At 44.6% G+C, this 13,752-nt stretch overlaps 1 protein-coding gene across 2 annotated transcripts in view; it reads left to right on the top strand.

Moving 5' to 3' along the window:
* Positions 1-12,811, top strand: part of SNAP25 (synaptosome associated protein 25) — a 99,737-nt gene extending 86,926 nt beyond the window's left edge. For both annotated transcript variants that reach the window (XM_005287406.5, XM_005287407.5), the window contains exons 6-8: positions 2,934-3,059; positions 5,610-5,754; positions 11,513-12,811. In XM_005287406.5, the coding sequence (XP_005287463.1) occupies positions 2,934-3,059; positions 5,610-5,754; positions 11,513-11,581 (340 nt within the window). In that variant the 3' untranslated portion in view covers positions 11,582-12,811. The remainder of the gene's footprint in view (positions 1-2,933; positions 3,060-5,609; positions 5,755-11,512) is intronic.
* The last annotated feature ends 941 nt before the right edge of the window (positions 12,812-13,752 follow it).

Below are 13,752 nucleotides of genomic sequence, written 5' to 3'. Positions count from 1 at the left end.
AAAACTCCCCTAGAATTCCCTGGGAATTTTCCCTGCGTAAGAACAGCAGGATTGGCATTTTTCTCTTTTAAAGTTAATTTCTTGAGAGGAAATGTAATACTGGTATTGGTTTGAAAGAGGGGAACGGGACATAAATGCAGTGGTTGAGCTTAAAAAGTCAATTTTCTTACTCTGATTTGCGGCACTAGAGGTATAAATACCCACTCCAGTATAGATGTTGCCCCAGAGTATATTTAACCCTGCCTGGGTGCACAAGGTGGTGTTGGGGAGAGAACTCAAGGAGATGCCCATATGCCTAGGCAGGGGCTACCTATCACCTGGACTCTAGCACTGGTGTGGAGTCTCGGTTCTAGCCCTGCTTCCCCTCTGCACTAGGGTGTGGAGCTGCAGGGAAGGAGCACATGCTGTTTCCTTTCACAGGGTAGATCAGCAGCCACATTTTCCCAGCTCTCCTGGAGTCACTGTACCCGAGATAGGAACAATGCCTCTGGGAGTTCCTGTTGGGGAGGGAATCCGCTGCAAACCCTATGCCACAAGTTAGCCCTTTAAGTACAGAAAATCCCATGGGATATTGCAGTAAAGCTTGACTTTTTGACTGTACCATCTGTCAGGACAGCCATTAAAAACTCAGGGCCAGATCATCAGCTGGTGTGATTCAGCTTACAGCTGTGTGGGTGCCAATGGAGCTATCAGTTTACACTGCCTAAGAATTTGGCCCTTAAATATTTACCACTTCACGGTGATGGCAGTACCATGGACTCTCCTGAGTGCATACAGAAAGGGAGTGCATACAGAAAGGATCCTGCAGGTTTTGGGGGGTGGTACATATTAGTTTTTAAAGGTGTCACTGTACTACTAATTGAGATTACTTTTTCAAAGTAACACATGGAGCCAGACACGAGGCCTAAGGGCCTAAATACCAACACCACTACAACATGTTCCCACAATTCCTTTTCCTGGGTAGCCATAAATGAGGAGACGCTTTCACATATAATAATTCCCTGCTACGTGTAAATAATGTTCAATGAACCATGTGTTCTAATTTAGGGCCCATTCCTACATTCCTTTAGTAGCCAAAATTCTCATTGGGTGAAATCTTGGCCCCATTGAAGTCAATGGTAAAACTTCCATTGGCCGCAATGGGGCCAGGATTCACCCATTGATTTTGGATGGGAGGTTGGCATGCACAAAAAGTGTGGGAGGAGGCTCTGGGTGGGATCTAAGAACTCACTGGAGATATCTTACTCTCTGCATGTGGCAAAGGTCTAAAAGGAAATGCATAGCAATAACTCTTATGTGCAGCATTTGGGGTGATAATCACTAGCCCTGTTTAGAGACATTTCCCTAATTCATTTCCAGAAATGATGGTGTATCATACATTTCACCTAGCAAAAAACCCTCAATTTCTTTTGTCTTACTAAATTCTAAGAGGTAAAAACAGCAGAATTGACGACTCTCCGGAAAATCCCCTTCCATGCTGTTTTATCGATACCCTTTTGGTATGTAACATCTTTGCACGAAACAAATTCCTGGCAGCTCCAGGGAGTGTGGAATTACATGATGGGAGTATCTAAAGCTTAGTTCAGTAACCTCCCCAATTCATCTTAAAGTTTGTTCACTCCCTCCACAAAAGCGCAAACTGCAGGGCTGTTTCTCACGCACAGTCATAGGCGTGTGCAGAACAGGGGAAATTGGAATTGGTCATTCCCAAGAGCTTGGCTGAAAACAGCTCAATTTCTGGAACAAAATGAAGTTCTTTGGTTACAGACCCCAAAAGCTCACGATTTCCACTATTTAAGGCCTCTGATCACTTTCGTGTCAGAACAACCCAAAGTATGCTGCACATCTTAATATCTGCCACTGCCGGTATGCCTGGATTTTAATTTTTCTCATGTGGCGGCTCAGTCAAAAATGGCTCTTGGAAAGTTTGCGTAAGCTAAAGAAATGACCTGTCGGAAGGCAATTTTTTTTAAGTCCTGAGGTTTCAGGTTCCTGAAGAAGGCCAAGATCTATTTTTGCCTGGGCGTTGCTCATTGTGAAGGCTGTTACTGCTGGTGCATTAAGAGTATGATGAACCACTGGGGCAGTTGTGCTTAATGAGAATGCTTCACTTCTTATTCATGCCTGTAGCTGGTGCATGAAGAAAGTGTAGAGGAATTTCCCTTTCTGATGCTAGTTTGCTTGTATTTCTTTTCTCCTGCACTCATCCCACTTCTGCCTATTTTACTTTTTGTCTCTGTGGACAAAGGTTTGTACATCAACTGTCGATGTATGGTTACTATTTTCAAGTACCGATATATTATTTAGAAATCTAATGAAATTACACTCACTGACTCAAACGCTAAAATCAAGCCCCTCCTCCCACAACGCTATATACTTTAAAAAACATTGGAAAGGTTAGGGCCTGAGATGCCCACTATGCCACAGATATTTTTTTAAAAAGGACTCTTTTGCATGAGAATGTGTTAAAATCTAGCCTAATCTATTTTTCTCTAAGCCAGTGTGTTGCTGTGATGTGATGTACACACTATATTTGGCAGTTTTGTTTTTATGTCTGTCTGCCAGTGTGTCCTCTGTGTTTTATGTCGAAGTACACACGTGTTGCTGTAATACAATTGAATGTTCTCCCCGTTATCGTTATTTTTATTCTTTTTTGTTTTGTTTTGTTTTTTTGTTCCAAAACCCAGTGTGCAATGTTGCAGACTCGACAATTGCAATTCGCTCTATTGGAAACAAAATCTTGGAGCACTCTAGTTGTTGTGGCAGTGAAAAAAAAAAGTTTTGTTGAGGTTTATGATATATCGGTATACGATAAATGCCCCTCTATCTTAAAACTCATTTGCTTGATGTAGCTCTTAGCTTGGAGAAGTAAAGATTTTTGCACTTGTCTCTTTCTACTTGGTGCTTTGTTGCTCACCCTCTTTTTTGCATAGGCTTAAATCAAGTGATGCTTACAAAAAAGCCTGGGGCAATAATCAAGATGGGGTTGTAGCCAGCCAGCCTGCACGAGTTGTGGATGAGCGGGAGCAGATGGCCATCAGCGGTGGCTTTATCCGCAGGTGAGCCTGGTTATCCAGTTTTCTTTCTATTTTCCCTGGTGCTGATATATTTAGATTTCTTCCATATGGTCCAAAATCCTGTATTCTTCATTAATTCACTCTGTGGCACTGGGGAAGTTACTTAGGCCAACATTTTCTACTGATTAGTTGGCGCTCTGTGATTTTCAGAGGTGCTGAATACCAGCCACTCCCATTGACTTCAGTTGGACTTGTGGGTGCTCGGCTGATCTGAAAATCAGGCCCTAGGTACCCACACTGAGTGGCCATTAATCTCTCTCCTTCAGTTTCCCCAGCTGTAAAATGGGACTCATGATGATAATTACATGACCAAGGAGTTGCTACTACTCAGGCACTGAACCTGCAAAGTGTAGCACATGGGTGGACTTCTGTGCCCACATGGTCCCCATTGACTTTAACAGTCTTCTGCATGGGCACAACACTATGCAAAAAAAAAAAGGGGGGGGGGGTCCTAAGTAATTAATGATTGCAAAGTACTTTGAAGATGAAAAGTATCCTATAAATGCCAATTTATTATTACTGTCCCAAGCTGCCTAGTGGTTATCATTGAGCATCAGCACTGGAGTGCACCACCACATTTAAAACCCCTTATTTTCTATCTAAGGGTACGTCTACACCCAACCTCCCAGCCTGGGTGGACAGGCTTGGGCTAGCAGAGCTCACACTAGGTCTGCAAGAATGGCTGTGTAGACAGCACTGTGAAGTGGTGGCTTGGGCTAGAGGCTGGAGCACAGGCTCTGATGTCCACACCACTCCCTAGGCTCCAGAGCCCATGGTGCAACACCTGCACAGCGATCTTTAGGATGGGACCATGAGCCCCACCAGCCCCAGTCAGCCTAGGGTGGAAGGCTCACGTTGCGTGCTATGGAGATGTTCCCTAAACGAATAGCGGTGCAGACTCCCACTCAACAAGGCCCTCAAGCGAGTGCATAACTTAAAACACATGAGTGGTGCTGTTGTCTTCAGTGGAACTACCCAAAGCTTAGAGTTATGTACAGCCTGATGCCCCTTGCTGAACTGGGGCCAAAGTGCAGTATCTGGGATGCTGTGGTGCACTAACTGCAGGTTAATGTTGCCATGTAATGGCCACCTCTGGGTATGTGGTGCTGAAATGAAATCCACTGGTAACAGAAAAACGTGCTGAGTTGGCTTCCCACCTGCTAACCTTCTCTTTTAGCTAAGGTGACAGTGGTAAGTAAATATTGACTACAGTGTCTATAAAACAGATATGTAGGTGGAAATGCTATCAGTTAAGTTCATAATGACAGCTGCTCCACAGAAAGGCCTACCAGTATGCAAAGCTTTGCTCTATGAAGACTGAGGTAACTAGATTAATAGGTAAATATTCTTTTGATAACTACTAACCACTTGCTTTTTGGATACTGGGATGAAGGGAGATGTGTGTACTGTGATGGGACTGGTGGAATCTCCATCCTTACAGGTTTTAAGGGCCCGGCTTGACAAAGCCCTAGCTGGGATGATTTAGTTGGTGTTGGTCCTGCTTTGAGCAGGGGGTTGGACTAGATGACCTCCTGAGGTCTCTTCCAACCGTAATCTTCTATGATGTTGACCACAATGGGACCCAGCTGCCATTTAAGTACACTGAGACTTCCATTTAACTTTTCACCCCTAGAGGGCATCCCCTCCAAGTCAGGCATGTGGCACAGTGGTGGAATATCACAGGGGAAGCTTACGCTGCTGTTGCCTATGCCATATTTATTCTGTGGATAAACGGAAGACATCTGCCTTCAGGGTTATCCATCTGCCACCTTTTGTGATCCATTAAGAAACACAGGAGATGGTGAAAAGCAGTCACTTTCCAAGCGGGCCAAGCTTTTTCCAGTGTTTGAATCACTGACCAGTAACTCCCTGCATAACTGGCCAACTGTTAGAGCTGATGCATAATTCAAGATTTAGTGGCTGAGTTCTTTTGCAAGGTCTGCTCACCACCAGTTAGAATTTTCTCATTAAGCTGCAAAGATCAGATGGGATTAATGAGGGAAATTTATACTGACGCTGATGAATCCAAGAGAAATTTGATGCACTTGTTTATTTTTTTAATTACTTAAAAATTCATCATTTAAGCCAAAAGCTCCTCCGTGGTGCTTTGATTAGTCTCAAATCTGCCAGATCAGCACTGTCATCATGAGTTAGGCATAGGTAACAGGTGGATGGGCTCTCTTTGTTCAGCACCCCATGGGTAGCTCCCAAATATTCTGTTCACTCATAGGCAAAACCTCAAGTCCAAGAGTAGCAATGCTCAGAAGAACCATCACTAAAGGTAACACAGCTGGTAGTGACAGCCCAGACTTAATCTGTCAGCACTGAGAGCAGTACTTCTGGCAGTGGTGGGATTAGAGTGGTTGATGGTGAATGGCCCAGAGGAAGGTTGAACAGCTCCAAAGTGAAGGGAGATGCAGGGATGGGTAGTAGCTGGCAGGGCTGAATGGACGAGGGCTGATGGATAGCTGCATAGGTACCCAGACTGGTTGAGTCCATCTCCACTCAAAAGAATTGCGTATTCCCTCACAGGGTAACAAATGATGACCGAGAAGGTGAAATGGACGAAAACCTTGAGCAGGTCAGCGGCATCATTGGAAATCTCCGTCACATGGCTCTGGATATGGGCAACGAGATTGACACACAGAATCGCCAAATTGACAGGATCATGGAGAAGGTGAGGGCTCATTTGCCTCTTGGACTAACAACTTTTCCATACTAATCCTAACAAGTCACATTGCCCCGCAGGCAGTGCCAGACAGAATGCCATCCCCCCGCCACACACACTCCTCTCTGCAAGCCTTCACCTGAAGCATCCTGCCAATTCCCCACCTCCAACCCCACAGAGACCCTTCAGCAGTTACTCTGCAGAGACCCATTTTTTTTTGGCTCTGGGAAGAGGGAGCTGGGCCCAGGAGCTGGCAGATCTCTGCCAGATTCTCCCCCACCCCCACCCAAAAAAAAAAAAATCCTTAGGACAAAGCAGTGCATGCTGCTAGAGCAGGGGTGGCCAATTTGAGCCTGAGAAGGAGCCAGAATTTACCAACGTACATTGCCGAAGAGCCACAGTAATACGTCAGCCGCCTCCCATCAGCTTCCCCCCCGCGTGCCTCCCACCCACCAGCAGCCCCACCGATCAGCGCCTCCTCCTCCGTCCCCGCACCTCCCGGTCAGCTGTTTTGTGGCGTGCAGGAGGCTCTGGGGGAGAGGGGGAGGAGCGAGGGCACAGCAGGCTCAGGGGAGGGGGCGGGAAGGTGTGGAGTGGGGGCAGGGCCTGTGGCAGAGCCAGGGGTTGAGCAGTGAGCACCCCCCAACACATTGGCAAGTTGGCGCCTGTAGCTCCAGCCTATACAAGGAGCCACATATTGACTTCTGAAGAGCCGCATGTGGCTCCGGAGCTACAGGTTGGCCACCCCTGTGCTGACGAGTCTCCAGTTATAACTTGTGCCGCAGGCCCTTCTGCGCTGTGGGCAGCAGCAGTTGGGGGACAGCATAGCTCTGTATGTCTCCTGCAGGAGCTTGGGGATTGGGGGAGGAGGGTGCATTGCAATGTAGAAGTCCTCAGACATCTACAGATTTGGCGCTGGGGTGAAGGCTGAACCCTCTGGCACTTCCAGGGTAGGGGAGGTTAAATCCCCCCCCCCTTTCCAGTGGAAGAATTCAAAGGAAACTCCATGAAAGACCTATAATTCCCATCCTCCTTCATGGGAATAACTCCCATAGAGGAGAATGGGGCCTCATCTTAGCATGGTGATGGCACACAACGTCTCATCCGAACCGGAGATTGTTAGTTCTTTGAGGCAGGAACTGTCTTTTCATTGGGTATGTAAACAGTGCCTGGCACATAAGGGTCCTGCTCCCTGACTGGGGCTTCTGGGTGCTACTACAATACAAATAATCAATATTACATTTGAAATCACTATTAAAACCATGCCTGCTAAATGTCAGGGCCACCATTCCAACACCAGACCCGTACTGCAGATCTTTGGAGTTTGGGTCTCTTTTTCCATTCAAAGAGCTGACAGCAACTTCCATGGTTAACTCAGACTCCATTAGCAGCCTCACATCCGAAGATCCACATAGTTCCTGCCTTTGTATTGGCAGATCTCCTGAAAGGAACTGAAAGGAAAATGAGGGGGCAGAACCTCAGTGGGGTAAATCACTGTGGCTGTATTGACTTCAATGGAGATTTACACTAGCTGAGGATCTGGCCCAAGGAGTTAATGCTGACCTAAGCAGGAATAACTTGCACTACTGAGCCTTCTCATTTGGGGGGCCAATAGGGAGTGAAGTGGCTACACGTGCTTTTCCATTGACTAAATCAGAGAGCCAAGTGCAAGACATAATCGCACTCAGGCATAAGTGCTGGAACTAGGGGGGCTGCCGCACCCCCTGGCTTGAAGTGGTTTCCATTAAATACAGGGTTGACAGTTTGGTTCAATGGCTCTCAAACTCTTCCTGCACCCGGACACTCTGGGACATGTAGCACTTTGTGACGTTCCTTGTCAGATTGCAAGCCCATGAAGCAATGAATGAAGGGCCTCATGATTTGATGACAGTGACTGCACCTGTGACAGACATCAGGGTGGGTCAGGTTATGTAAAAGACACATTTACTTCAGACCAGCAATCTAATCTTTATAAAGAAAAGGAGCTGGGATACACCGACAAACGCCCGATCGTTTTCACGGCACCACCTGTAAAACTTCACACTTCTGGAGTGAGGAAAACTGACACGGGGCGTTATGTGATTGCTAATATTTAGGTCAACTTCGAGGGAAAACCCAGGTGCTCCTGGAAGTGGTGATTGTAATTCAGTAGGGAGGACTCTTCCCCATGAGTCAGTAATGGACTAATTGTCTGTCCTCGTGGTATGGGGCACTGTGCTGCTGAAGGGGCTGTCACTCGGAGGAGATGGAAAACTGCAGCCTTGATCACTTGGAGTCATTAAAAATCCCCCTGCTGCCACTCTCTGTAAAAGCAGAGGTTCACAGCAATGCCAGGTCTGGGTGCTTATACGGCACTGGACTTAAGCTGGATCTGGGAACAACCTGAAGCTACCTCAGAGGACTGAGCTCTTGACTGACCTATCCAACTACGGAGAGTGGTAAATAAAAGCCTTTGCTCTTTCCCTCTCTTAAGTCAGAGATCCAGGTATAAAAACTCAGGAACGTCCTGGAGATTTGACACATTCTCCAGAGGACTTTGGGTTACAATGAGCCATAAATATGGGGTGGGGTTTTCAAAAGAGCTCTGCTTCGGCCTACCTCTGCTCTCATTGAGGTCAATTGTAAGACTCCCACTGAGTTCAATGGCTACCTTTACCATTTTCAAGTAGACTGTCATGCCTTCGTCTTTGACGAAATATAACCTTGCCCCGGCATTGTTCCTGTTACTTCCTGGAAAACTGTTCACGGTCTTCCAGCATTCTAACATTTCAAAAGAAGCACCATTTGCCATGAACAAACGCAGATATCTAGAGATACCTGGGGCCAAATCCACATCCAGCACAAATGCTCCAATGACGTCAAAGGACCTATGCAGATTTACACTTGCTGAGGGGCTGGCCCACAGATAAACCAAAGTAGCTCTGCATTCATTACTGTACTAAAAATATCTTTCTGCGTAGCATTGTCAAATCAATTATGGGACACAAGGCAGCAAACACTAAAGAAAGGATTATCGGCATGTCCATTTTGCCACTTTTAAAAAGAACTTGAAAGGCCCATGTCTGGGCAAGTCACTGTGCCACTCTGTGCCTCAGTTTCCCCACCTGTAAAAAGGGGATAACCGTATTTACCTCTCAAATTCAGTAAAACATATTTTATATGCCACAGAAAATTGGAGACCATGGTAGATGCTAACAAACAAAGGCAAACCACAGAAATACTAATGCACTTTCCAAAAAGATAGGTTCAGTGTACATTAAAATCTTCACGATTGCCTGAGTCAGGCATTAATGTTATCGGAGTATTCATGGCATTCTCTAACCTATAGCTTATAAAGAATTCTACCGTGTCATTATCAGCTTACAAAGGCTAAAACATGATAATGGTGACGAGTCTAATATTAATGGCTCAACTTTATCAAAGGTGCAGAAACACAAACAATACCTAGCGCTGATATAACGCTTTACAGAGGAGGTAAAATAACACTACCTTACTCTTAGCCAGTGCCTTTTCATCTAGCTCGCTGGATTATCTGTATCCCCATTTTGCAGCTCTGAAAACTGAGCACAGAGAAAGGAAGTGACTTGCCCAAGTCAGCCAATCGGCTAGTGGCAGAGCCAGGCCTAGAACCCATTGCTCTAGCCTCCGCTCAGGAGAATCATAACAGGAGAGGTGGTTGGTTTGTTCAGGAGAGGTAAAAGTTCTCTTCCTCAGCGTGTTTGTACCTGGGAATGAGCTAGAAAGAGGCTCCAGAAAGACCCATGATTTCAGACTGCACCACCAATTTTTCCACCGGGGTTTGTTCTATACAGAAATCTTTATAAACCCAGGTCCCGCTTCTCTGGCCACACAAATGACGGACAAAACTCCCGTCGGCACCAGTCAGAGCAGGACCAGACCTTGAAATGACAGAAATGTGTCGCCATATTGCTACCTGGATAGTCATCATGAAAAGCAACATTGAGACAATACCGAGCTAATACAATGAAACGGACACTTGCTCATTTGAAATGAATGCCAACAGAGCAGTAACGCCATTCTCACCCTTCCCAGAGGGTTGCCAGCCCTCCAGGACTGTCCTGGAGGCTCCAGGAATTAAAGATGAATCTTGAATGAAAGATTATGTCATGCGATGAAACCTCCAGGAATACACACAGCCCCAGCTGGCAACCCTGCTTCCCATATCTATATACATTGGGCTGTCGACACTGAAGATCATTTGGGACTAGATCCTCAGCTGCTGTCAGTCGGCCTAGCAACATCCACTTGGATACAGCTGAACCGGTCGACTTCCGTTTAGATAATGCTCTTTTAGCTCCAAAGCTGACTGGGCAGTTACTACAAGCCACAGTCAAAGGGGGATCCAATCCAAAAAAAGAGTCTGCATGCCAAAAAAAAGGGGAGTTGTCTAATTTTCAATTTACTGGGCAGGCTCCATCCCTGGACGACAATAACGTCATATGAAGGATGAATTTAACCTGCTGTGTTCAATGAGATCCAGTCTGCTTATTTCAAATGATATGTACATTTCTCAAAAGGAATTGCCATCCTGTTCTTATAATGGTATTCCAGGGAGCTCCAAGATGGTGAAACCTGTATTCCTGGACTCTTTCCTTCCACCTAGACCCCTCTACAAAGGGTTGCAGGGAGTGCGCTGAGTGTGTCTTTTAGAACCGGTGTCCGAGGAGGCTCCAGAAATCTTATCTTTTTGCTTTTTTTTTGTGGACCTAATCCTGCCTGACATTCCCATTAACTTCATTGGGATTTTGAGGTGCAACCACATGTGAGGAGTAAAGGATTGGGAGCATTGTAAGTCCTTGTATACATCTGACACCAGAGCATGCGGTGGAACTGATGGGCCAGATCCTTGGTCTCTCTGAATTCCCCTTTGTGCTATTATCTGCTGATGAAAATTAGAGTAGCCTTGAGGCTGCTCTAATTTGCACCAGTGCCAGTGGATCTTGTGGGAAGGGTGAAAGGGTGGCATAATACCTCCTCTTCCCTTCCCACCACAGGTGCAGCAAATGCTGCTCTGGCCTGAGGATTCAGTCTGATATATTTTCAAAAGAAACTTGTCTCTTCTCAACGGCTTTATATGAAAGGACAATCTAGCTCTCTGTCCTGATGGGTTCTCTGCTGCTTTGCCAATGCAACAAAAACAAAAGTGTTAGGCAGCCTGGACAAGTTTTAGATAATCATGCAGCCAGGGCAGAGCCCAGATCCGTGACATCCCACATGCTTATATAATATCAAAGATGAACGCAGCCTCATGTCAGTAAAAACAGCACATCTGTTACAACTGTTGATGGATGAATTTCAAACTGGGTCAGATTCCTAGCATTAACTTCAATGGTGCTATACCAGTTCACACCCACTAGGGAGGTGGCCTAGCATTTGGAAGCTCAGAGAAAAAACTGAAATGTGAGATGCTTACTCAAAGTTTACCTGGACCTCTTGGGCTTGCAAATTCGGGTGGGAATTCCATGCAAACAGGTGATTTCTATTAGTCGCAGAATCACACAGTTTAAGGTCAAAAGGGACCCAATCTACAATCTAGTCTGTCTTCCTGTTGGGCCCCAAAAACACAAGAACAGCCAATTTCATGGTATTTCTGAGCTTCCCCTTCCTGAGTTGGCCAGGATCAGGAAGCAGAGAGGTAGGTAGCAGAGAGGGCCCCGATAGGTGAAATACTCTACTACATATTTAGCAAAGCAGATGTTCTCTCTCTGTTATGTAATCAGTTGTTTCTTTCCTTCCTTTCCCCTAGGCTGACTCCAACAAAACCAGGATTGATGAAGCCAACCAACGTGCAACAAAGATGCTGGGCAGTGGTTAAATGCCATGTAGTGCATTTCCCTCTTCGCACTGTCCCGGATGGCAGTCTCTTCATGCTTTTCTCATGGTATTTACCTACTAGGTTTGCACACATGCACATATCAGCCCCCCTTGTAAATGTTGTCCTGTGTAGTTTGTCAGCTTTCCAAAAATGATACTTGTAATTATTTTTTTCTAGATATCTTTCTTTCCAAAGGTTGTACATAATGCTGATTTGATGGCTGTAGCTCACTTTGAAGTTTTGGGGGGATTGTTTGGTTGGGTTTTTTTTGTTTGTTTCTCTCTCTTTTGGGTTGCTTTCTTTTTCTTTTTCTTTTATGATGTTTGCTGAATGACAACAATGTTGGAATGCTATCTGTGCTGTTAACCTTTAAATATACAGTATTGTTCTTGTAAAACTGTGACATTCCACAGAGCTACTGCCATACTCCTGTCTTTGGGTATCACTTAAACTTACTGTCTTCTGTTCTCCATTGCTGTCATCTGTTATGATTTCATGATAAGACAATGTGGAATTATATAACTATAACAAGCATTGCACTAAAAAGTGATGTGATTTATGCATTTATGCATGAGAAATAACTAGACTTCTAGACTCCTACTTAAACAAGACTTTTCCCCATGGCAGTAGCACATCAACAAATGACAACAAAAGCATGCTCGGTATTGGGACTGTGTTATACCAGCAAGTATGCAGTAGTGCCACTTTTTTCTTGTTGATATATATACAGTTTTTAACCATGATCAATTTTTTTTAATTATGGAAAAAAAGATGGATTGGGCACTCACCATTTCATCATTGCCAGTAAAACTGAACCTTTGGCTGAAACTATGTCAAAGGCAAAAAGAACCAGGTGTAATATATTGGGTTTGTCTGTTGCTTTTGAAGACTTATCTTTTGGAGGAAACGACTACCATAGGAATCGATGCAAAGAGATGTAATTTTTATAAGGCTTTATCTTACTAGTCGCTATCCTCGTGTGGTTTGTTATCAGTACAGTTCTCTGTTGCTTACCTAGGGCTATGCGCACCAAATCGCTGAGATGTTTAGTAGCTGACTTAATGAAAAATAATAATAAAAAATAACCTACATGATTGAAATCTAGATCAACTGTGAGATAAATATCATTGCCGCATGTAATATGAAATTCTTTCTGTCTCCTGTCAGTTTGTGACGTGATTGACATTTTGTAGCTAGTTTAAAAATTATTAAAAATTATAGACCTCGGAATCTATGCTTCCATTATCCATTCGTCGGCCTGTGTGTCAGTGATACCTTGTTATTTTCCACCCACGTGTGAAAAGGGAGCCAGGGATGCGGTCCAGGGGCTCTTTGCAAATCAATGGTATGTAAGGGCTGGCAAGACAAGATTTCCATTTGGGATGCTAATTAAAGCGACAGGGAAATATTCCGAACAAAAGCGGTTCACACCGAGCAAACTGTGATGTGATTATTGTTTGAAATGACCTGGTCTGGGGGAGCTAGCTGAATGCGGAGATGAAAATGTCTCCCTGTTCTGGGGTAGAAAATAGAATACATGTGCCAGATCCCCAGCTGGTATAAACCAGTCTAGCTTCACTGAAGTCAATGGAATGTTATTGATTGATACCAGCGGAGGATCAGGCCTCATGTTATTAATATAGCTAGTAACTGTAAAATTTGTATCGCCTGGGAGGAATGCCTTTAACAAAGGACTAAATACAGGTAAATATTTACTGACAATGAATATGGTTAAAAATAGGTTTGGCATATATTTTCCAGGTATTTTTCTTATGGGGAGTCCAATTATTGTTAGCTCTACATGAGTGAACAATTCATTCACATGCCTAGATGGACCTCTGTCAAAACATATAAGAAAGTAAATGCCTGGCTGTGTTTGTTCTTGCAGTTATTTATTTTTAGTATCTGTTATCATTCCATTTGTGCAAATAATTTCCCCCACTTTCTCTCGCTAAAGGGTAAACTTCTGGCAAATATTATTATGGATCAGACTATGCTAAAATTAAAGAGCTATGTCAGACTCAGGGAAATATGCAAAACCGTGGGCTTAGATATCCCAGAATGGGTGTCTACATTGAGAGTCCTAAATCCACATTCACATGATTTATACCCCATGAAGATCTGGCCCCATGTTCTGATGTTATTAACACCCTTCTAAATAAGTGAGCAAA

This window comes from Chrysemys picta, chromosome 3 (genome assembly GCF_011386835.1).
Source record: "Chrysemys picta bellii isolate R12L10 chromosome 3, ASM1138683v2, whole genome shotgun sequence".
Classification (NCBI taxonomy): Eukaryota; Metazoa; Chordata; order Testudines; family Emydidae; genus Chrysemys; species Chrysemys picta.
The sequence above is the reverse complement of the archived record's forward strand: the minus strand, read 5'-3'. Positions and strand labels throughout refer to the sequence as shown.